Below are 22,805 nucleotides of genomic sequence, written 5' to 3'. Positions count from 1 at the left end.
GCCGAGGGAATGTTTGTAGGAATGAACACAGACTGGTTCTGAGCCCAGCGGCAGCTGAGAAAACATGTGCGAGCAAGGTACTGTACGATTCCCAGCTCTCTCTTACTCCCTTTCCTCTGTTTTGCTTCTTGTTGCTTCGAGATTTTATCCACCGAGGCTGACAGTTTTTTTCTGGGCGTTTTTTTACGTGTAGGGCCCCTACTTTGCTGCGCGGGCTGCCGGTATCCTATCATCAACGAACCGATTCTAGAGGCTCTCAACGGCGAGTGGCACGCCAGCTGCTTCAGGCAAGTACACACACAAGCCTTTCGTTTGTTTTCAACGGTTTGGTAACGTGTGGAAATTGACGATGACACGCAGAGACCCTGAGAGGTCTCGCTAAATCAGATTTAGCGGTTTAAATTGTGTGTGTACGTGAGAGCGCTAGTATTAAGGGGGGAGGGTTGGAGGCAAGAGTGATCAATGATTTGATAACGGTGGACGTTCCGATTTCTCTCCTTCCGGTTTTCGATATCTTATCCACAACAACAGATGTTGTGATAAAATCGCATGCCTTTTATTCCGTCTTTGAAAATGATAAAAAAGGAAGACTTACCCCCTACTTAGTGAATACATTATGCTTGATAATTTTTCGAAACCCTTAGTAATATTATGCTATAAATGCTGGCACGTGGCCAAAAATATTATGGTCAAGCGCTAGGCAACAGAATACATTTTATTTATGTATCGTTTGTGCTTATAGGAAATATGTAAATACGTACCAATCTAGATATCTAACACATGGCAAAGGAATGCATGTCGAAATGTGCTCTATTGTATTTTGTGTACGCCCTTTTGTATACATGGGTATGGGTGGGCATGGGCAACCCGGAAGTGATATGTCAACAACCCACACCACCAGATGACATCACACGTTAGTCGCTGATGTCACTTTCTAAATATTGACTCGAGCTTCTGTATATTTAGCTTGTATTTAAAGAGAACGTAGCAACAATGTGTTGGAATTCCGTGACAAGGCTTCTTAAAATTCCTTGAGACAAAAGAGAAGACATAACAATGTATTCAGGCATTTTTTTAGGGAAGAGAAACTCCACATTCACTCATTACATATAAACTTGTCACCATTAATAATATGAAGAGGATGCTATTTTAGACCATTATAAAAGAAAAATAGTTTTGTGCAGTGTTCAGTAATGTATGCAGAACTTCCAACATACATACAAAATAATTGTAAAATATTAGTAATGTATGTATTTAGTCTTGTATGAAATTAAGATGATATTGCTAGGTACAAAAAGTAATTAAGAGTAAAAAAGAAAAGAAAAAGCATTTTTTTCCATCTTCTGCCTCTAGATAGATTTTAAAATTAAAGCAAAAATGCTGCAAAATGAGCCGATTTTACGGTAATGCACCGGACATGAAATATCTCTTTCATCATCAATATTTTAAAACCTTTCGGGTCATAAGATTATGTTTCCAATAGGGGCGATAAAGAAAAATGTTTTATTATAAGCATAAACCTTTATCCCTGTGGACTGTATTGATTCAAAAATAAAACTCGTAAATGTTGTCAAAGTCTGTGAAGTGATATACAAGCTTTTAAACAAAATCTTTTCTTAATTTTAAATTGTGACAAACTCCCCACGGAAAGTCCAAAAATGAACTGATCTGTTCTTCTAAAATAACCTAGCTATGGCACACTAGGCATAGCGCAATGCATTATGCATGGATAATATAATAATTTATTTTATATAAGAAAGCAACCTGAAGTGTTACAGACATGATTCTTGCTCGATGTCGCAAAGCCTCCCCTTCGGCAAGATACAGGTATACTTCTCTTACTATCTTTAAATGTTTAAGCTCACGTAATTTTGCTTGAACTGCTTGCAAAAGCATTAAAGGGTCCAGGGTTTTATTCCCAGACATCATCACGTTTTCAATCTGGTATAACTGTACAAGCACGTTCTGACCAAACAGCTGTGGGGTAGAAACACGAAATGAAATGTTTTTATTCATAACAACAGGTGACTGTCTGTATACGTATCTGTAGTGGATAGGCTTTCATCTGAAACTCTCGAGCTAGTGTATCTGTATCTGTATAGCGGGTATAACCGCCCTTCTGCATGCGCACTTACACACCAGCTGCGCAGGCATGCGGTTTCGTAGTGCAGCTGGCTATATCACACAGAACGACTTGAAATATTAGGCTTTATTGCACGTCTAACTCTTAACATTGTATAAAGCTATAGTGACGATGCCTCTACTAGATATTTCAAGTTTTGTAGTGCAGATGGCTATATCAAACATAACGATTTGAAATATCTAGTACAATTGTACTAGGCTTTGCACATCTAACTCTAAACATTGTATAAAGCTTTAATAGTGATGATGCCCCTACTGTACTTGTACTTAGTTGGTGGCAGAGAGTTCTACTCTACAATAAAAGAGATTCATATCTATCTATCTGTGGTTGTTAAGTTAAATAACTTTAAGCTACAAGTTACTGTAAATTGTGAATTATTTGCAGTGGTTTTATTTCATACTACCCCAGTAGTAATAGGCGGAGAGGGAAGTTTTCATGATATTTTAGATTTGCGATTGAAACAATTCTGTAGTGCAGTAGACATATGTAATGACCATAGTACAAGCAGTGTCATTAATTTGCAGTCATTGCAAAAATAAAACCAGTTTCATGACTTACACACTATACCAGTACAAATTTTGTACGCCCTCTCCCCAAATGTTTCATTTTTGATTTATTTGTAACTTGTAAGGCTATTTTTTTAGCAATACAGCTAATGAAGATTGCAAGATCGCAATTGGAGATCGCAATTGGCTGGATCCATTTGGAACTGACCATTGCAGACAAGGTCATGGTCTGCATTTAGTATAAAGGGCAGTTTAGCAGTTAGACCACTCAGGTTTTACTGGGTCTCAGTTCTAAGTCTCCTGCCCATTTTTCAATGGCTTTGGAAATTTGCAAAATTATTCAGACTAATGCATGCTTAAAGTGTGATATCTTATATATAATAGACAATTTATAATACATAGATATAGGTTTGATAAATCTTGCTAGATACAACTTAGTAAACCTATACTAGTAGTAGTAGTCTAAGTCTAGGTGGCAATTATTGGTTAGTCTCTACCAGACTAACTACGCTGGCTATTATAGGAGAATATATTTGCCGGGGGAGTTTGGCCGCATGGTAGGTTTGACTGGCCGCAGAGGGAAAGAAACTACCTCCCCGCGGCCGGACTCCCTTAGCCAATTTTACTCTCTTTTTTTGCCAAATTCTACAATCTGTATTCCCGTAGAAAGGCCTGGTGGAGGCTGGCAATTGGTAATGTGTGGTAAGAACGTTTTGCTGTTTGGCGTGATATTTGGCAGTTACAGTTTAAATATCCCCGTCTGTATCAACGAGGTCAATGTTGTCTCGTTTGTCTCAGACACAGTCTTACTGTATTGATCATGACGTGTTCCAGCTAAAAGAGTTTGCTCGTAAATAGGAGACATAATGGCCTGTAAGATAAATTTGCTACCAACAGATGGCTAATTATAACAGCTATGACGAGAATACGAAATCATAAATAAGGTAACATTCGTCAATCCAAGGACATTAATATACAGAATGTGTAATGTCCTTGGTCAATCCAAAGCATCAAAGCAGAGATTTATGAACATATTATACACTTATACTGTATAACAGTTATTAGTGTAAAATTGTATATATAGTCTTTCCTCTTTTAGTAATTAATCCATCTTGACCAACATTTAAGATTTAACACGTCTAAAATATTAGAGTACGTTTTTTTAGATTGCTGAATAAAGTAGCCTGTGTTACACAAGCTCTCGGCCGGAGGTTAATGACCCACACCCCAAGGCGACAACGTGGGGGGGGGCAACTTGGGGGGGCGGCCGGCCGCCAGGAGCGCGATTAGTCAGGCTACTGAATAAGGAGGCTACTTAGAATTCTTCTTGAGGAATTTGACCACGACTGTTTTTATGATATTATGAGTTATTACATAATTGTATTTCTGAATTGCAGAAGAAAATTTTGACATTCTGCAATATTGCGGAACACTGAAAAAAAAAAGATTTCTACCTCTGCAAAGGCTTTAGCTTGTTACATTGTCAAAGAGCCTCAGTGCTGAGGACTTAAGCTGTATGATATGTCTATGCCCTCAGGTTGATTTCTTGTAGTCTCTACCAGACTAACTACGCTGGCTATATATAGGAGTCAGAATAATTGCCAGGGAAGTTTGGCCGCCTTGTAGGTTTGACTGACTGCGCAGACAGAAAGAAACTACCTCCCTGCAGCCAGACTCCCTTGGCCAATTTTAATCTCTTTTTTGACTAATTCTACAATCCAATTATTCCCGTAGAAAGGCTTGGTGGAGGCTAGATTTCTTGCATGTAGCATCTGGCATTGAGAGCCAGACAAATTACTGAAGTGGAGTCACACGTACAGAATAAATCTATCGGCGCGAACAAATTGCAGTCAACCTTTTCTTGTCGTTAAGGGCGAAGGGGAGATAACATCGCCTTCCGAATTTTGAGTAGGGAGTCTAATTAGCGTGATAGTAGATTATCTAGATTTTGCAGAGATTGTATTTGAAGGGCATTATGATAGACATCAAGGGTCATTTGTTAAAAAATCAAAAGTATCATGACTTTGTTGATTTTTGTAAATCAAAAGTATTTTTTTTATGTTGATTTTATTGAGACTAAAATCCCACACACAAAATATTAACTATTCCTAACATATGCCCACACTTTATATTTCCTAACTACACTTTTACTTAATTATGTTAACTTAATATTTTGTCTCCTGTTCTTTCCCCCGACAATATTGGGGAGCAAATTTTGATTATTTCTATTTCTATAATGACATCCAAATGAAAGTTGCAGGGCAACAATTTAAGTAAAGTTTATAAATTGGAAAAGTTAGTCAAATATTGCTAATATTTCTTGACCCTAATTTGATTGTGTTCTTACTACCCCTTTCTCTCTCTATATATATATATATGGCTAAAATCTTAATTTTTTTCAGTTTTAGGGTTCATTATCTGATGTTTGCAACAGTTCTTGTAAGGGAGTATGTAAAAATTGAGTCATGAACAAAATAAATTGATAAATTATACCATCAATTTTTATATCATCAATTTAAAACTAGAAGGCTTTATGCATAGTGCATCTCTTCTATGTATTTTCGTTTTAGGTTAAACAGCATTTATGATTTAAGCTATCGAATGAAAATTGCTGGTCAATATCAAGATAAAATGCAAAGTATGATATTGCTGATATTTCTTGACCCTATGTCACATTTGATTGTATTTTAACTTTTACTCTAGAAGGTTACTATATAGGTTCATTTTATATTTACTGTTTTCATTATTGTACTAGTAGCCAGTTGCAACTGTTCAGGAGATACGTGTGTATATGTAAACAGATTCGATTATTAGGCATCAAAAACATACATCAATTTTAAAACCCATTGATGGGCTCCATTTAGACTTTCTCTTTTATGATGTTTTCTTTTCAGGTAAAGCTGAAATGATAGTACTGTTACAGTACTGTAGTACTTTATGCCAATCTAAATTGTGATGGAGAAAGCAATTGACGTACAAAGTGGTCTGGAGCCAGACTGACCTGTCACTCAGCCTATAACGTCATTCTTATTGATCTGCAGGGTTGGCTTCTTGACAAGATGTCAATTTCTGGTCCAAGTTAGACCATCTATCACCTGAAGAAATTGGCCTAATTGACAGGAAATATTGTCAAGGGAACCAATGATGCAAAAATGTGCCGTTTTTGAGTATAATGTGAAACATATGAGTAAGCATATTATCAATCATGGGGAGGAAAATTAATCATGGCCATCAATTTTCATATTATATTCATATGCTATTTTATATAAGTATAACATTGCACATTGTTGATTAAAGAATATATGACCTCACTACATGTAATAAACTTCATTGCATATATTAGGTATAACATAAAATTGGCATTTACACTTCACAATAAAAACATACTATGAGACTAATCTCACCATACAAAAGACTAGTACTAGTAAGTATAGAGTATGGGTGAGAACGTGCTTCAATTTTAGAATTATCATTATATTGGTGGAATTTCCAACATTTACAAGTATATATATAGGCATTTTTTAGAATATTGCCTTACATTTACACTATGCAAGTCACAATTTTTGTCAATATGTTCTTGAATAATTTCAATCCATAAAAGACAATAGACTTGTATATAGTAAATTATGCATATCAAAATATCTTTGAAGTTGTATACAATGAAAAAGTGATATTTGTCTCATTACCTAACTAACAGATACCTGTTGTTGTTTATTCCAGGTGCTCAGTGTGTAACCTAATTCTAACGACGTGGTACTTTGAGAAGGATGGCTACCTGTACTGCAGAAGAGACTACTGGGCGCGGTTCGGCCAGGCATGTCACGGCTGTGCCCAGGTCATCACGGGGCCCATTATGGTACGTGACCCGGCGGCCATCTTGCTTCAGGTGGCAGGGCTAGCTGCGCTCAAAATACTGGGTGCATGTGCACCTTAGTGCACCCAAATTTGGAGCTGTGAACCTATCAATTTTTTTCTGTGGGTGCACCAGTGCACCCAAATATTTTTGTAGGAATTTTTCATATATTTTCAAATATTTTCATAAGTTTACGTATGTCGAGATGTTAAATGTATACTATGTGCATATTCTTAATATCCAAGTGTCAGAAAAATGATAAAATTATTGATAGTACTTCTCTTCAGTAATGGATCGGAAAATATTAGTTTTTGCTGAGTCAGACATTCTATGTACTTATCTTATCTTATGTGGTGCACCCAAAAAATTTTTTGTGCACCCAATTCTTTAGGTTACATGTAGGTGCACCAGTGCATCTATTCCCAAAATGAATTTCGAGCCCTGGGTGGCCATCTCAAAATGGTTGCCATCTTGACATAACAATGACAGTAAATTTTCTCAGAATGGGCATTGCAGTCGTTAGGACCTCAGACCATTTGGTAGTGTAGTGTGGGCTAATGTTGCTTGAAAAAATGCTTGCAGGGTATTTTACAGTTTAGCCATTAACATTAGATGAATGCCTATAGATATAAGGATAATGATTATTGATCAAAATCTTAAAATAAACAAGATTTACCTCAGGCGCTGTGCCAAAATTAAGTGACAGACACAGGGCTCACAATAATAAATTTGTGCATAATGCACTTTTGTGCATCAAAATTTGGAACTGTGCTGTACTTAAGTAATAGACTAGTAATAGAAAGTACCAGTGCAGCTAGATACTTGCATATGATTACATGTACATGTACTGGTATACATAAGGTAATATCTACATGTACACAGCATATTCTTGACATTTAAGCATCAGAAAAATAAGAAAACCTTAAAAGTTTGTTTTATCACTTGTTCAAAGTTCAAAGCAATAGATTTTATGACAATTTTTTCAATGCTGTCCTAGAAGGTGATTGTGAGTTAGTACGGCTTGCCGAGTCATACTTAATCTGAAGTTGCCCAACATTTTTCTGTGCACCTAATTTTCGAGAGCTTAAAGTAATGCATTATGGCATGAATTTGTAGGACAGGCACACCAGTGCACCTACTCCCAATATTGAGTTTCAAGCCCTGCAGACAGAAACCAATACAGACATTTTGTACAGTCTAGTGCAATTGACCATCATCTACATTAAAAAAAAAACAAGTCAATGGACTCTGTATGAAGTGAGGCATTACTTTAAGTTGAAGTTGAAAATAATGCCCACTCCTGGACCTGGAATAGGAAATACAATCTGTCGGTGACGTCTACACCCTTTGTTTGGTAAACTCAGAAGTGGGAAAATCCTGGTCCCTCTCACGTGTAGTGTTATTATGGGGTAACCAAGTCATCAAAGAAAATGTGGTAATCTTATACTGGTACCTGGGATCACGTTTTAATAGAAGACACTGGTAGGTTTCTAAAACGGTATCTCTCAAAGAGGGATTGTTTCTGAAATACCAAACCTCAGACAACTTCCTTCCCCTACCTAACACTTTGTTCCTTATGCACATGTTCAGTTGCTAAGCTATACAGGAAAATTGTGTTCTCTAGTAGACCATTGTACAACAACTTAATACAAGAATGCTCTCCTCAACACATAGGAATGCAGTGGGTGTATGAGCCAATAATTCATGTAATATTGTCATGCAACTAGGAAATTGAGACAGAACAACTCATTGAGCATATGATACCATCCTCTATTCATTTGAAGGATTACATTTGCTACTCTATCTGTTATTTGATCGTTATCACTAATTAGCCCAGTGATTGTAATTAGTTAAGCTCTTGAGTTTTCAGTTTGGTATGTGTGTGGTGTTCGATGTATTTTCAGAGTACAGTGCATTGAGTGTTTACTGAAAAGGTGTGGGTAGTGCTGTGTTACTGGTTCACTGGACCGGTTCCGGACTTGTAAAAATTTTTAGGTTCATTAGTAAAAAAAACCTACAAGTCAAGAACCGTTTCGGGACTTATTACAAAAAAGCCATGTCACATACCCCTTTTTCTTTCCACCTACCTGAAACCTTCTGTAGATTGCAAAATCTGTGCTTAAAAATAAAGAAAACATTGCCATCGGGCATCATCAAGTGTCGGCCTCCATGGTATATATGTGGCCAAAGTTTTGCCCAAACAACATTGCAAGGTTGCCAACATGCAATTTTGTATATACCATGGGTATAGGTCTGGACTTACAAGTCTGGAACTGAACCTAAAACCTCTGGACTTGACTCCGGACCTGAACCTAAATGTGGGTTTAGGTACACAGCACTAGGCGTGGGAAAACCAACCAAGGTTTTCCAGTGTATTGACAAAGCAGCCCAAGTTCCCCATACTTGATTCTGTGAAGTCACTGATGCAAGAAGTAGAGCAAATTCTTGTATCAAAGCGGAGTTTGGGGAAGTTATTTCTTTAATGGCAGTCTTCACTTGTTGAGGGATGAACAATATTTCAGAACACTTCGTTGAAAAAAGGTGTATGATAAGAATTTGGAATAAGAGGAACAAGAATAATAGGAATTTGCAATATGGCTAAGGTTTTATACAATCTGATGTATGATGTATAATGGTTTGCTAACGGAGCAAGAGGCCACTCAAGTTGTGTAAGTTAATTTGTCAGCTCCGCTTAACAAAAACATAGATATATAATTATTATGAATACCAGCTTTTCCCATCTTTGCCCACAACCACATTTTTTTCAAAGCATTGTTATTTTTAATATATCATGTCTGATACATACTTGGGTTGCTAACAGCAGTAATGTATAAGAATCCTTGTAACCATTCACAGAGCTTGAAATTCAGTTTTGGGAATAGGTGCACTGGTGCACACAATCCAAAAAAATTGGGTGCACAAAAATTTTCTTGGGTGCACCATAACGTTAATATAAGTATTAAGTAGAATGTCAGCAAGAATGAATTATGTTTCATTTCTAAAGAAAAGCACTACAACAATGCATATATTATTTTCCAACACTAAGATGTTAAGAATATGCAGTATACTACTTTATCACGTAAGCCTACGAACATATTTGGGTGCACTGGTGCACCCACAGAAATAAGTTGGGTGCACAGCTCCAACTTCGGGTACACTAAGGTGCACATGCATCCAGTATTTCGAGCCCTTTACAAATACATCAGTTGTCCTTGATCTGGTGTTAGAAGTACCCTAAATGTATTGTCATCACAAGGATATTGTTATGAGTATGGACAGTGTTTGTGTTATCAGGTTGCAGTATATACATGTTGTACTTTGTTCCATTGGAATGCAGAACCATGTGTTGTTGTTAAACAGTATCTGTGTCTGTCATTCCAGGCTGCCGGTGAACACAAGTACCACCCAGAGTGCTTCTTGTGCATGAACTGTGGAATCTATATCGGTGATGGGGACACATACGCACTAGTGGAGAGATCCAAGCTGTACTGGTGAGTTGTAGGCTGAAATGTTTATCATTTCTGGGTATGGAAGTATTGTTTTGGGTGGCTGATCTGTGGGTTTGTTTGTGTACCAAGTGTGCAGCAGAGACAGATGAAGGGAGAGTGGCTATTGGTTGATATTTGGTACTTGATTGGCTAAGCCTAAAGGTGGGCATTTCATGTACATGAAGGAATTCAGGCAGTGGTTGACTGAATTATAAGAATCTTGCCTGCAGTACAAAATTGTCATGAAAATCCAAAACACTTCAAGATCTGAAATCTCTGATTTCTCGTTGAAATACTGATGAAATATTACAATAATATTGAATTCTACCAACTGAAGGACAGTATGTGATGAGGTACCAAAAACATCAATCAAAATGCATTAAGCTAATTATAACCATGTTTGTCTAACTAATATTTTTGAAGAACATGACAATTTTTCAACTTCCCTCAAATTCTTGAGACTAAGCATGCTGTAAGAAAAATTTATAATTGTCATTCAATGCTGACAGGGTAATGATAGAAAAAAATAGTTTTAAAGTGATTATCGAAGAAGTTGTTTTCTCAGAACAAATTTTGTTTTGATACTGTATGGTACTTTATGTGTGATCCCTTGCAGCGGGCCCTGCTACAGACATCTCATCATCACACCGACCAATCACCAGAGGTCTCCCACTAATCACGTTCACATCCCACACACTGTGTCACTGGTGGAGGTCCAGCCAACTCCCGATGGCAGCAAGAGATTCTCCTACGAGAAAACAGAAGGGAGAAGAAAGAGCCTTCGTGTGAAGGAGTATGTTACGGTTATTTATTTATTTTCATTTAGCACATACATACATAATGGAAAATTATACAAAATAATACAAAAGAAATAAATGTGCAAGGGCAGGAAGAAAAGTCGCAATGGCTTATACAATGGTTCACTTTTTTTTGCCTCAGATCTTTAGAGATGTTTGGAGATAAATCCTTGTTACTGTCAAAGATTTAATTTCTTCAAAGTAAATTTGGGAAGGATTGCATCAGAAGTGACAATCCAATATTTACCTTTTTTTTAAATAAAAACTGTTCTTCAGCACGTCAAAGATTTCTGTTGCTGCCTTTTTGACTGTCTTAACTATTGTGGATTGAATCGAGAAAAAATGGTTCCTACTAAGGTTTGGCTGTACTGTGCTATGACTATTCATGGCTCTTAGGACAAAAAATGCAAAATTGTAAGTACTTTCACAGTATGTGCCATGTACATTAAGAAAATGGCATGACATGCACTGTATAATCTAAAGATTCAGTACTTAGTAAGTAATTGTTTTCTTAACTGTCAGGCTGCTAAGATAGATGTTTGGCACCAAATTTGTTTTGGTAAATGGGGTTAGGCAGCAGGGAGAAGGTTAATCTTTTGGATATCTTGCAGGGTGGACCCCCTCAGCCCTGATCTACACTTACAGCCAGGCGATCGTATTCTGGAAGTTAACGGTACACCTATCAAGTCTGCCACCTGGGACGAGGTAGGGGATCTCAGATTTGTCAGGATTGACTGTTTTTCTTTTTATAGAAACAACCAATTATATATGATAATTATGTTGGGGAAGAGATTGTATCCTACCAGAATTGGCAATACAACACTTCTAGAGATTGTGTCTGATTGGAGTCTTTGTTGATACATTAGAGACAATTAGAGACTCTTGAGTGTGTCGTCACCACATCTGGTGATTACATGTTGGAATAAAAAAAAATTAGAGACTCTAATTGGGCTATCTACTGGTAAAATCACGATTTTGTTCAAAAGAGACTTCTATCATGATCTCTGATTGAATTCTGAGTAATCTGACAAATCAAATTATCTCTAACATCTGTGTCCATAATATCACCATAGTCCATAATTTTCGCCACCTTGAGAAAAAGTGTGCTTAAAAATATTTTTACTGTAACATACCCTAGGTATGTACACTTGAGGTGTGCAGGAGTGCATACCAAAAGTATGTTGCAGTAAACATATCTTAAAGCACACTTTTTCTCAAGGTGGCGATATTATTGACTATGGTGATATTATGGACACGGATGTTACATGTACAGACATATGACATTATTTTGATTTTGCAGACTGGAAAAGTAGCATGATGTCCTTGTGTTCTGTAGAAATTTCTGGTTGATAGCTGAAGTTTCAATTCTTGAATCTTCCTGTGAAAAAAACTGTGCATTGAATCGTTGTTGTTTGTCTACTGCAGGTTGAAAGCATTATCCAACAAACTTCTCAGCCGCTACAACTGACTGTGGAACATGATCCACACTACAGAGAGCAGGACGGCTCGTCGGAGGGGTACTGCTCTGCACCCACCTCCCCCTTACAGAGAACAAAACTCACCAAGTCATACAGCGAGAGCCAGTGTTCCAGTCCCGAGGTGGAGGGGAAGAAAAGACGGTCACTAGAAAGAACAATGTCCATGCCGTAAGTACTGATCCTCACGATCTTACAGTTACCTCCATGAAGGGAGGTTTTGTTTTCAGTGTGTTTGTATGACAGTGTTTATTTGCTTTGTATGTGTTCATAGTTATTTGGATAAAGTAGAGTCACAGGAAGTGAGGGGGGGAAATGTTATAACCACAGACTGGCAGTAAGATTTGAATCAGAATTAAAAATGATCTGCCCACTGGCTGCGTAGAAGTGATAGTGGCATATGCACAGAATCAGCAAAAAATTCACAAGGATGAATAAAAAAATTTCAAAAAATCACTCTAAATGTTTCACAGAGGTTTATATTTGTTGATAAAAAAGGTTAATGAAAAGTTGTCATACCAGTTGGGTTAACTATAAGTGAGAGAGAATGGTTTAGAGAGAGAGAGAGAGAATGGTTTATTCAACAAAAAAAACCTTTGCAGCACAAGTGCTGAATTGCGGTTTCCTTACACAAATACGTAGTTTAAAACTTAGACTTATTAGCATTATACATTACAAACAAGTCATAAATCCTATAAAATCAACACCATCACGACTTATAGATCAGCTAATGCATTTTTTTTCCTTTTCTTTCCTACACAGTGGTTCACCAGATATCAACTACCAGGGTTGTAGGGCCCTGTCTCCAATGAGAAGAGAATTGAACAGATCAGAATCATTTAAACCTCACAAAACCAACACCAGAATTTTCCGTCCTTGTGACTTGGTGCACGGAGAGGTTCTTGGGAAGGGTTTCTTTGGGCAAGCCATCAAGGTACGTTTTTGTATCATTTATTTTTGCTGGATATTTTATATGTGAAGGGAAGGGTTTCTGCGGTGTTTTATTTCATTTTTCATTTTATTGTTTAAGCCAGAGCCTTTAGACATAAATACACATAACAGAGACAACAACATTATATACAGGAATCTAAAATACAGTGACTAGGTTAAAAAAAAGAGAAGTGGCCTATTTTTATTAGGTTTAGTTTTAGGTTAGCTGAAACAAATTTGTAGTACAGTAGTGATAGATTGGATACCATATATGATAAATTTGTGGTGGAGAGGTCACCTACAAAATAGCAAAAATAAAACCATCATTTAAAGACTTACAGAATGGTTCTATAGCCTTATCAAAAATGTGTATACTTATTTTTCAAATAACAAACATTATTTGTATAGTTACGTTTACTGTAAATTACTTTACAAATAGTTCAAAAACTGTGTATTTTATCTCAAGGTCACATTTGTGTTTTCCTTTGAAGGTCACACATAGAGAAACAGGGGAGGTCATGGTCATGAAGGAGCTTGTCAAGTTTGATGAAGAGGCTCAGAAAAACTTTCTCAAAGAGGTAAGTGCTGAATAACAGCCAGAAACAGGTAAACAGGCCTGTCCTTAGTGCTGAATAACACACAGAAACAGGTAAACATGCCTGTCCTTAGTGCTGAATAAGAACATGCCAGTCCTTAGTGCTGAATAACACCCAGAAACACATAGACATGCCTGTCCTTAGTGCTGAATAACACCCAGAAACACATAGACATGCCTGTCCTTAGTGCTGAATAACACACAGAAACAAGTAAACAGGCCTGTCCTTAGTGCTGAATAACACACAGAAACAGGAGAACATACCTGTCCTTGGTGCTGAATAACACCCAGAAACAGGTGAACATGCCTGACCTTAGTTCTGAATAACACCTAGAAACAGACACTCTCTCATTGGTGAAAACACTAATTGCCATGCTGCTATTGGTTGAGCTGCTAATTGTGATGGACAGTCAGAATCAGTTTATTGTACAAAGCACCCTGTGAACCACCTTTGCTTCTATATTTTGTTTTCTAATGATAAAAATCCAAATTCAGAATTATGTCATAAATTCTTCAGTTTGATGGCAAACATTGTTATGCTATGGAATTCAGAATCTGATTGATTTTGAGGACAGAAATTATTGCTAACTATTTTTTCTGAAATTTTGTCATTTCAGGTGAAAGTGATGAGATGTCTTCACCATTCCAACGTTCTCAGATTTATCGGGGTTTTGTATAAGGGCAAGAAACTCAACCTTGTCACGGAGTACATCGATGGAGGAACTCTGAAAGATAAACTAAAAGACATGGTGAGAAACATATATTGTTCTTAAACCTACATGTGACCTTGTGCTAGACTTCTAGCTGTTGTAATGTTGTTGTGCCTGTTTTTCTTGGAATTGATTTGATTTGATTTATTGAAATTGCAACAGTGCAATACACTTAGAACAGAGGCAGAAACAAATACAGGACAGACAATACTAATTTTCACTTGAGTTATGTGGGGAAAGACGTGGAAAGTGCCTTTCCGAAGGGCACAAGATCAGTAGCATGTCAGGATTCGAACCAGGGACCTCTTGGTTAGTGAGGGAGGGCAACCATAATTGCTTCACAAAACAAGAAATTAAAGATTTCATATCTCCATTTAGAGATCATGTTGTGAAATTCTTTTCTATTCATTATAATTGTAAATTTATTGCTGTTTCTGTGCATTTTCTACTGCTATTTCCTTCCACCCTTTGGGGAGACCATTTTGACCTCCAATTTGACCTTTCCTGTCAGTCTGTGGTTATACCATTTCCCCATTCACTTCCTATGACTCTATTTATTTAAAAAAAACTACAACTTAAGTACAAGCATACATTCAAGTAAAAGTACATGTACACAAACACACCAAAAATAAAGTCCTCTGTAAATTCAGGAGAAGAGTGGTCATGCAAGTATTGAATTTCAGGGAAATTGTAAAGTTAAACCAGAATTTTGTTGCATGTCGTATTAGTCTACAATCAGGTGTTGTGTATACTTAACATCAGTATGTTGGCCTATAATAGATATTACTCAGCCAGGCTAACATTCAAACAATATCTTTATCTGGAATTGTCATCTATAGGCTGAGCCTCTGCCTTGGATCCAGAGAGTGAGATATGCAAAAGATATCGCATCAGGAATGGTGAGTACTGTAACTTCACTTATATTCACAGTGACTTGATTCTACAGTAGTAGGGAAAAGAATGTTTTGCAGTGTTTTTTTTTTTTTAAGTTCTCAATTCTGTAATAAAGTGCAGGTTTGCCACATCATAAATTTGCCCTGGAGAAAGGTCTCCCGTAGGGTTTGATGCCCATGTCCATTTCCGTAGCCCTTAGGCGACACACAGTTGTGCAGGGCACTACAGCAGGCTACAGCAGGGGGCTAGTCCGCTGGTAGTGTTGTGTGTTTGACCCTCCCACACTCTTTCTCATATGTGCTGAGTGCTAAGTGTGTACCATAATTTTTTAAGTCTTTGGTATGACCCGGCTGGGGTTTGAACTCACGACCTCCCGGTTACAAAGCGAGCACTCTACCAATTGAGCTATTGCGCCCTGGAGAGGTCACTGCAAAAATAAAACCATTGCAAATGTTTCAAGATTTACAGTAATGTACTTGGCATTGGTAAGTCTTTGCATCAATCTTCCAGTTCCATTGGTTAATAATAATAGTGTTCTGGTACATGGATTTTCCCACATGGCTCATTTAGACAGTATGTCTCAGCCATTCATTTTCAGAGTGCCACTATATATTTGTATAGTCATTCAGCATACCCGGTATGTGATAGATTGATATAGAAAAACTTTTTTCTTAGAAGAAACTTTGATTGCTCAAGTGAGCAGAGTATCAAATCTCTATCTATTATGTAGAACTTTATTGACACAACAAAAGTACAGTGACTTTCGTAAGGTCTAAAACTGCATGTAGATATGCAGACAAATACATTGGGTAGAATGAAATTAACCTAGTATGTACAAAACAATTGATGAGTCAACTAATTACTTGTTCTAAGGTCTAAACATTTTTTATATATTTACCTAATATTTGTACACAGTAAGGGTTCTTACCTTCTATGATGAAATTAGATTTATCTATATTATATAGCATGAAATGTAACAAATTCTGTTGAGCAAGCGGAGAGAATTCGAAGGTTTAACAGCTTTGTGCATTTATCGTTATACAGTTTACAATTCAAAATAAAATGTTGTTCGTCTTCAGTATCATTGGGACAGAATGGACAATACCTCTGGTCACGGGGATATTGTTAATACTGCTGAATCATAGAATTTTGCATGTTGACTCAAAATTCATGAATTACGTGATTGTATTGTTTTTGCATGGTATGTAACTTTGTACCTTTTGTTGTTTGACTGTTACTATCTAATTTCTGATGACGATATTTCTCTTTCCTGCATTTTGAAATGTCCAGCTTTATAAAAAAAACAGTTTTGAAAATGTTACATGTATTTCTACTGCCATTTGACATGAATTGTATTTTTTGTATTCTTTAGGCTTACTTACACTCAATGGGCATCATTCACAGAGACCTGACCTCACAAAACTGCTTTATCAGACAGGTAATTTAAATATCTTTGATATTTTTTTACCGTATCACTATTTTTGTTGTATCACTACATTGATGTTTGTAATCATATATCAAACTTGAAAAGTAATATTTGCAAAGCAAATGTATAATGTTTACCTTCACATATGGTCTTCTCTGTTAATTCTTACTCAAAACACATCCACATAATATGGTGACAGGAGTCTAAATCCCTCCTAATATAAAATTGCAACATTATGTAACCCAGCACCAGTTACCATGGTGATAGACATCAACAAATCAGGTCATTGGCCAGGTCAGAGGTCACCGTTTGGAGAAGAAGAAACTGAGCAAAAACAATATGTTTTCCTTTGGTAAACATAAAAAGAATTCCGAAACTTGATGATATTATTCTTACAAACCCTTCAGGATACTCAAGAAATTGTGGTGGCAGACTTCGGACTCTCAAGAGTCATAGTGGAAGAGAAGGAGGAACGACCTCCAAACCTGAAGGCAGAGAGAAGGTTTAAGAAAGGCTCTCCTAAGAGGAAGAAGCGGTACACAGTCGTGGGCAACCCCTACTGGATGGCTCCAGAGATGCTGAGAGGGAAGAGTTACGACGAGAAAGTAGACCTGTTCTCCTTTGGAATTGTGCTCTGTGAGGTAAGGCAGTGTAAGAAATACCCATCTGGAACTTCATTCGCTAGTGCCCCCACTTCGAAAATTCTCAACAAAGACACGTCTTGCCAGTTCCACCAAAGCAAATCACCCTTTCTTCCTCCATTCACCACCTCTTAGGAGGAAGTTCCATGCTGAAAGCTTCTTTCCAAGAACAACATCACTTTGGAATAAGCTACCTCGTGATTGCTTCCCCTATGAGTATAACCTTAAACTCTTCAAGTCAACAAACATCTGTCCACTCTGGCTGTTCTGTAACCCAAAACATTTTAAGTGGCTCCCATGAGCCTTGTTTTGTGGTGACCGATGAAGTAAATAAAAAAAAAATCTGCAGACTGAGACATTTTCAATGTTGCAGAAGAAAAATTAAGCAACCTGCAATTTTGCAGACTGAAAAAATCAGACTAGGGGTTCAATGGTGTATATACAAGTAATTTTTAAATGTAGCTTATTTTTAAATGCAAATAAATTCCAACATGCCAACATATTATGTTCTAAACCCAAGCTAGTTACTCATTTTCACCTGAATCAAGTGAGGAAATAGGTGTTAAAGTGCTGTTCTTAATGATACAACATTGGAGCCTACCATTGAAGTTGTCTTCTTCTTCCTTAATTTTAATGCCCACAATCATCATACTGATCATTCTGGCATGCCAATTCTTGGCAAGATTCCGGATTGTAGAATTTGTACCGGGGCATGCCCCTACTCTTTTTTCGAAAGGTGTGGTGGGATCTTTAACGTGCATAGGGTGTGGCTCTCCCCAAACACGGGACCTCCATTTAACGTCCTATCCGAGGGACGTCCCTATAACCAAAGCTAGGTACTCATTTACACCTGAGTGAAGTGAGGAAAGTCGTGTAAAGTGCCTTTCCCAAGGGCACAAGATCGGTGACATGGGTGGGGATCGAACCCAGGACCTCTAGGTCCTGAGCCGATAGCGCTACCGCTGCGCCACACGACCCCACAGTCTATCCATTATATAACGTACGGGATGGAATATTTATGATGAAAAATTTTGTTGTCCTAGGTTACGTATTCTCTGGAAACTGATTTGGGGATGGTTAAACTGTAACTTAATAAGATCATGATTGAATTACATGTTAACGACATATAGCAATCATTAGTATTACTGGTATACTAAGTTAAGCATGATAATCGCATATGGCACCAATCACCATTGATAACATTAAAATCATCCTTCACTACATCTTTTGAAATAACAACAGAAACACCTTTCGAATACTCTCCATATCGAGACAGTTTGGTTAAAGCAATTTTCGATAACGCAGTTATTTTATGAAGCGAAAGACACTTATTGCCCAGGGCTCGAAATACTGGGTGCATGTGCACCTTAGTACACCCAAAATTGGAGCTGTGTACCCAATTTTTTTTTCTGTGGGTGCACTGGTGCACCCAAATATTTTTGTAGGTATTTTTGTACATATGAAATGTATAATAGTATACAGGATAGTCTTGGCATCTAAGTGTCAGAAAAATAGTAAATTCTTTGTTTAGGATTTTGAAGTTAGCCCCCATTTTAGATTCAAGCTCATAAGAAGAGCAGTCAAGATCTGTGATTAGGTTTTGTTTTACATGGTGCACCCAGAAAATTTTTGTGCACCTAATTTTTTAAGTTGGGTGCACCAGTGCACCTGTTTCCAAAAATGAATTTCGAGCCCTGTTGTTACATAAATGTGCATGATGTTAATGCATACAACATTACAGACAACGTGACTACTCTATGTCAGCTGTGTGTGGGTGGGATTGATAAAGGAATAAAAAGTTAAGCTCGTTTCCAGTGGGCTAATTTCCTGTCTCCACAGCAGGTGGAATTTCAAAGCTTGTTTACTGGAAGTCTGCTGATTTGATTTGTACATTCTGCATGGCAACAGGCTATGGGATGTTCCATTCAAACGTTGGGGGTGTACAATTTTTTTTCCTTTTGATTTTAAAATAAACTGAGGGAAATACTTTAGACATGTATGCGTGCACTGGAATTAAAAGAGGCTCAGTCAGACATGTTGCCAAATTTGAAAAGAGGATTTAGGGACAAATACTACTTTTTTGTCCGTCTTATATCCCAAATGGTCCCTCCTCAAAATTCATGTTAGCTTTGCGTATGTCACAGCTGTTAGTGGCTCTGTGGGATGGGTGGGAGTAATGAGGGACTGCATGGGGGGATTCTGAAAATGCTTGAAAAATGCTTGAAGTGACTGCAAATAAACTTACAGTGTTTGTACCAACAGAAAGCATTTCAGCACTAAGGACAGGACTAGTTTTTTGTACCTTAAAAAATCTTTTTGTGTTAGTTCTAATGTCATAATTTTTAGCGTCCCAACAATGCCAGCCATATTGTTACTGACATGGCAACTTTTATTTATGATTAAATCAAGTGCTAGCAAGAAATGACATTTCAGACTTTAAATTTTGCGCAGTATGAAATCCTCAGCTTCCTGAATACCCCAAATTCCTTCTGGCAGGTGGTCTCTGAGACTTTTGACCTCCTATCATTTTGCCTGTCCATCCTCCCACCCATTTTCTATCAACCTACTCTGTCCAAATCTGGAACAACAATCCCGCAAGTCAGCCATCCAATATATCGCTTCCATATCTGGAGGTAATGAGTTGTTTGTTAGTTCAAAGTTTAAATTTGATCAGAGTTTGTTTAATTTTTCATAATTCCAGATAATCGGCAGAGTGAATGCAGACCCAGACTACCTCCCCAGAACGGATGACTTTGGGCTGAATGTGGAAGTGTTCAGGTCCAAGTTCTGCGATGATTGCCCCTCCCCATTCTTTGAGGTTGCAGCCATGTGTTGTGAACTAGACCCTGAGAAAAGGTGAGATAGATTTCTTTCTTTCTATAGGACTACAGGTTTTCTTTTATTCTCTGTTGAAAGCATTGAATGAAATGTAAAAATGTAAAAAAAATAATAATCTAATATCTTGGGTTTTTTTGTGTGTGAATTTCTTGCTGATTCTCTCTATGTTTTTCCCACTATAGCTCCCAAGTGCCGATGGATATGCATATATAACAGGAAATTGAAGACAGGAAATGAGATAACCTTTTCTGGGACCTTTGATCTAATTTCCTGTCAGTGTCTATCATGTGGAAATAACTACTTAGCAAAGAAAACACAAGAAAACACATAGACACCAAAAACAAACCAGCTGTACACAGAGGTATTTATGGCTTCACCACAAAGTGGTGAAGACATATTGTGTTCCCTCATGTTTCTTCTTCTCCTTCTCCTTCTCCTCCTTCTCCTCCTGCCATTTCTTTAAATGGATTCATCTCTGCCATTTTCAGGCCAAATAACACGAAATTTGGCATGAAGGTAGAGTGGGCAAATACCCTGACGCGTTTTTTTCATTTTTTTGAAAAATTGTTTTATTTGGGTTTTTTGGCCATTTTCAGGCAAAAAATATACATTTTGAGATCTGGTTCCCAGGTACTAAAACCAAATGACCTGAAATTTGGTATGGGGATACCTTGGACACATGTCCAAAGAATGTCATTCTCAATTTTGACATACACCACTTTAAAGTTATGTAAAATAGGGCTTTTTGGCTATTTCTGGCATTGGAAGGTTCCATTGCTGCATGGGGGTGTAGACTATTGGCAGCCATTGTAGGATAGATCCATTTTCGGTATGGGGGATGTGGTGAAGCCATCTGCTGCATTTGCTCTCAAGCAAATGTCGGCCTTTCTAGTTATAATATATTACTTGACCATTGCTGACATTAGAAATATTTTTTTTGTACTTCCAGACCAGACTTCTATCAGGTGGAAAGCTGGTTCGAGTCGTTGTGTATGCACCTGGAGCACGGCATTCCGCTGTCGTCGGAGCTGAAGTGTATCCAGGCCAGCGGCCAGCCCAGCTATCCTGACCAGGGTGCTGTTTTCATGCCTAGTATAACGGTGATGTTTGATGATGATGTTATCAACCTATAGTTACCCAGGTCTTGCCAAGGAAACGAATTGCATCTTAAAGGCATCCAATGCAGTTTTTAGGGCTTGGAAACCAGATTTTTCAAAGTCCATATTCTAGTCACTTATCTACATGAGTTGAAACCACACTATCCCAATGAATATTGACTCTCAAGGAGCAAAAAATACCCAAAATTGTGACAGAAAACGGTTACTGGAAGGGCCCTGGGCTGATTTTTAGGGTACCACCCATAAAATAAAGGACTCATCTTTTGGCTTGTTTTTGCAGTCTTAAATACCCAAAGTATGCTATACTGTTTGAAATGTGCTAATGTGAATCAGTATGTGTCAATATCATAAAGATTGCCTTCTTCGAAATACAGTATTTCTGTACTGTACATGTATTTCTGGTTGTGCTGCTCTGAAATCGCATTGGATGCCTTTAAACTATCTCATGACAATGGCCTGTATGGTCCTAAGACTGTGTGTATGTCCTGCTTGATTGTATATCTGTCTCTATCTATCTCTCTGATATATTCAGATGTGTTCCAGATCTGAGATACACTGGCTATAGTTAGTATTCAAGACTTAACTCCATAGTCTCTAAATGTTTGGCAGAATGCCTGTTTCTTGCAGATTACGAAAAGTGCAAGCTGTAGATGTAATTGTAAGTAAATGTAAGATTGTTTTCTTGACTGTTATATTCCTTCTATGTTAGGCAGCTGTCTTTTCTTTCCTGTGATCCTACGATGATCCTACAACATGTGACCAGACAATTAACCAGTAGACTTCTAGACTGTATCTGTTTGAAGTTTCCACTTCTCTGTACAACTAGTCTGTTTGGCTGAAGTTTTCATCTTACTTCTATGTACAACTACCACAACTTCGTAAACTAGACATGCTTGTTATTCAATAGTGACCTTAAGTGAACATTCATATTTTATTTTCATCATAATTATGGTGCTACGTGTATACAAAACCCTCGAGGTTTACGCTAAATCTTAATTGGGCTGGCCCCGCTAAGACCTCTGACAAGCAGAGGCAATTTAACGTGGAACAAGACTTCCTGCGTGAGCCATTAGTCGTCATGTGTGAGAAAGAGCACCGGTGTCCTATTAGGTAAATTCCATCCACTCCATCAAGCTGTCAAGTAAAGTTAACTTTTGAAAGTTGTGAATTTGAACAAGAGTTGTGGAAACACAGTGCACAGATTTGCTCTCAAATCAAAACTTGGTAGTCCTTTGCAGTTGAAGATGACTGAGTGTTAGTGTGTGAAGGATTTCCAGGTTTTGACTTGAGTAAATCTGAGGCCACACCAATTTTATTTGTTCTTTCTCAGATCCTCCCTGTCCATGTTTTTTTCTGATTTACAACAACAACAAAAATATTTTAGGTTCTGA

At 37.5% G+C, this 22,805-nt stretch overlaps 1 protein-coding gene across 2 annotated transcripts; it reads left to right on the top strand.

The window, feature by feature from the left end:
- Position 1: 1 nt before the first annotated feature.
- Positions 2 to 21,612, top strand: LOC109476649 (LIM domain kinase 1-like). 2 transcript variants are annotated; one of them, XM_019777689.1, is made up of 15 exons: positions 2 to 77; positions 194 to 287; positions 6,370 to 6,505; positions 9,884 to 9,993; positions 10,607 to 10,783; positions 11,399 to 11,492; positions 12,213 to 12,433; positions 13,025 to 13,196; positions 13,684 to 13,770; positions 14,405 to 14,536; positions 15,337 to 15,396; positions 16,764 to 16,829; positions 17,225 to 17,458; positions 20,160 to 20,314; positions 21,246 to 21,612. In XM_019777689.1, exons 1-15 carry the CDS (start codon positions 65 to 67, stop codon positions 21,427 to 21,429), a joined length of 1,935 nt encoding a protein of 644 aa, XP_019633248.1. In that variant the 5' UTR covers positions 2 to 64; the 3' UTR covers positions 21,430 to 21,612. The 2 variants fall into 2 exon arrangements, with proteins under 2 accessions (XP_019633248.1, XP_019633314.1); XM_019777755.1 differs by lacking the exons at positions 2 to 77; positions 194 to 287 and adding an exon at positions 1,771 to 1,827.
- The last annotated feature ends 1,193 nt before the right edge of the window (positions 21,613 to 22,805 follow it).

Source organism: Branchiostoma belcheri, unplaced genomic scaffold, assembly GCF_001625305.1.
Source record: "Branchiostoma belcheri isolate BF01 breed outbred unplaced genomic scaffold, Haploidv18h27 scaffold1, whole genome shotgun sequence".
Taxonomy (NCBI): Eukaryota; Metazoa; Chordata; class Leptocardii; order Amphioxiformes; family Branchiostomatidae; genus Branchiostoma; species Branchiostoma belcheri.
Note: the sequence above shows the minus strand (reverse complement) of the source record. Positions and strands in the feature narration are given on the sequence as shown.

Bases quoted from the DNA above. Each gene is read 5' to 3' on its own strand.
- LOC109476649 (XM_019777689.1), top strand. The intron at 16,830-17,224 runs GTAATTTAAATA...CAAACCCTTCAG, and splicing joins AAAACTGCTTTATCAGACAG to GATACTCAAGAAATTGTGGT. The intron at 17,459-20,159 runs GTAAGGCAGTGT...TCATAATTCCAG, and splicing joins TTGGAATTGTGCTCTGTGAG to ATAATCGGCAGAGTGAATGC.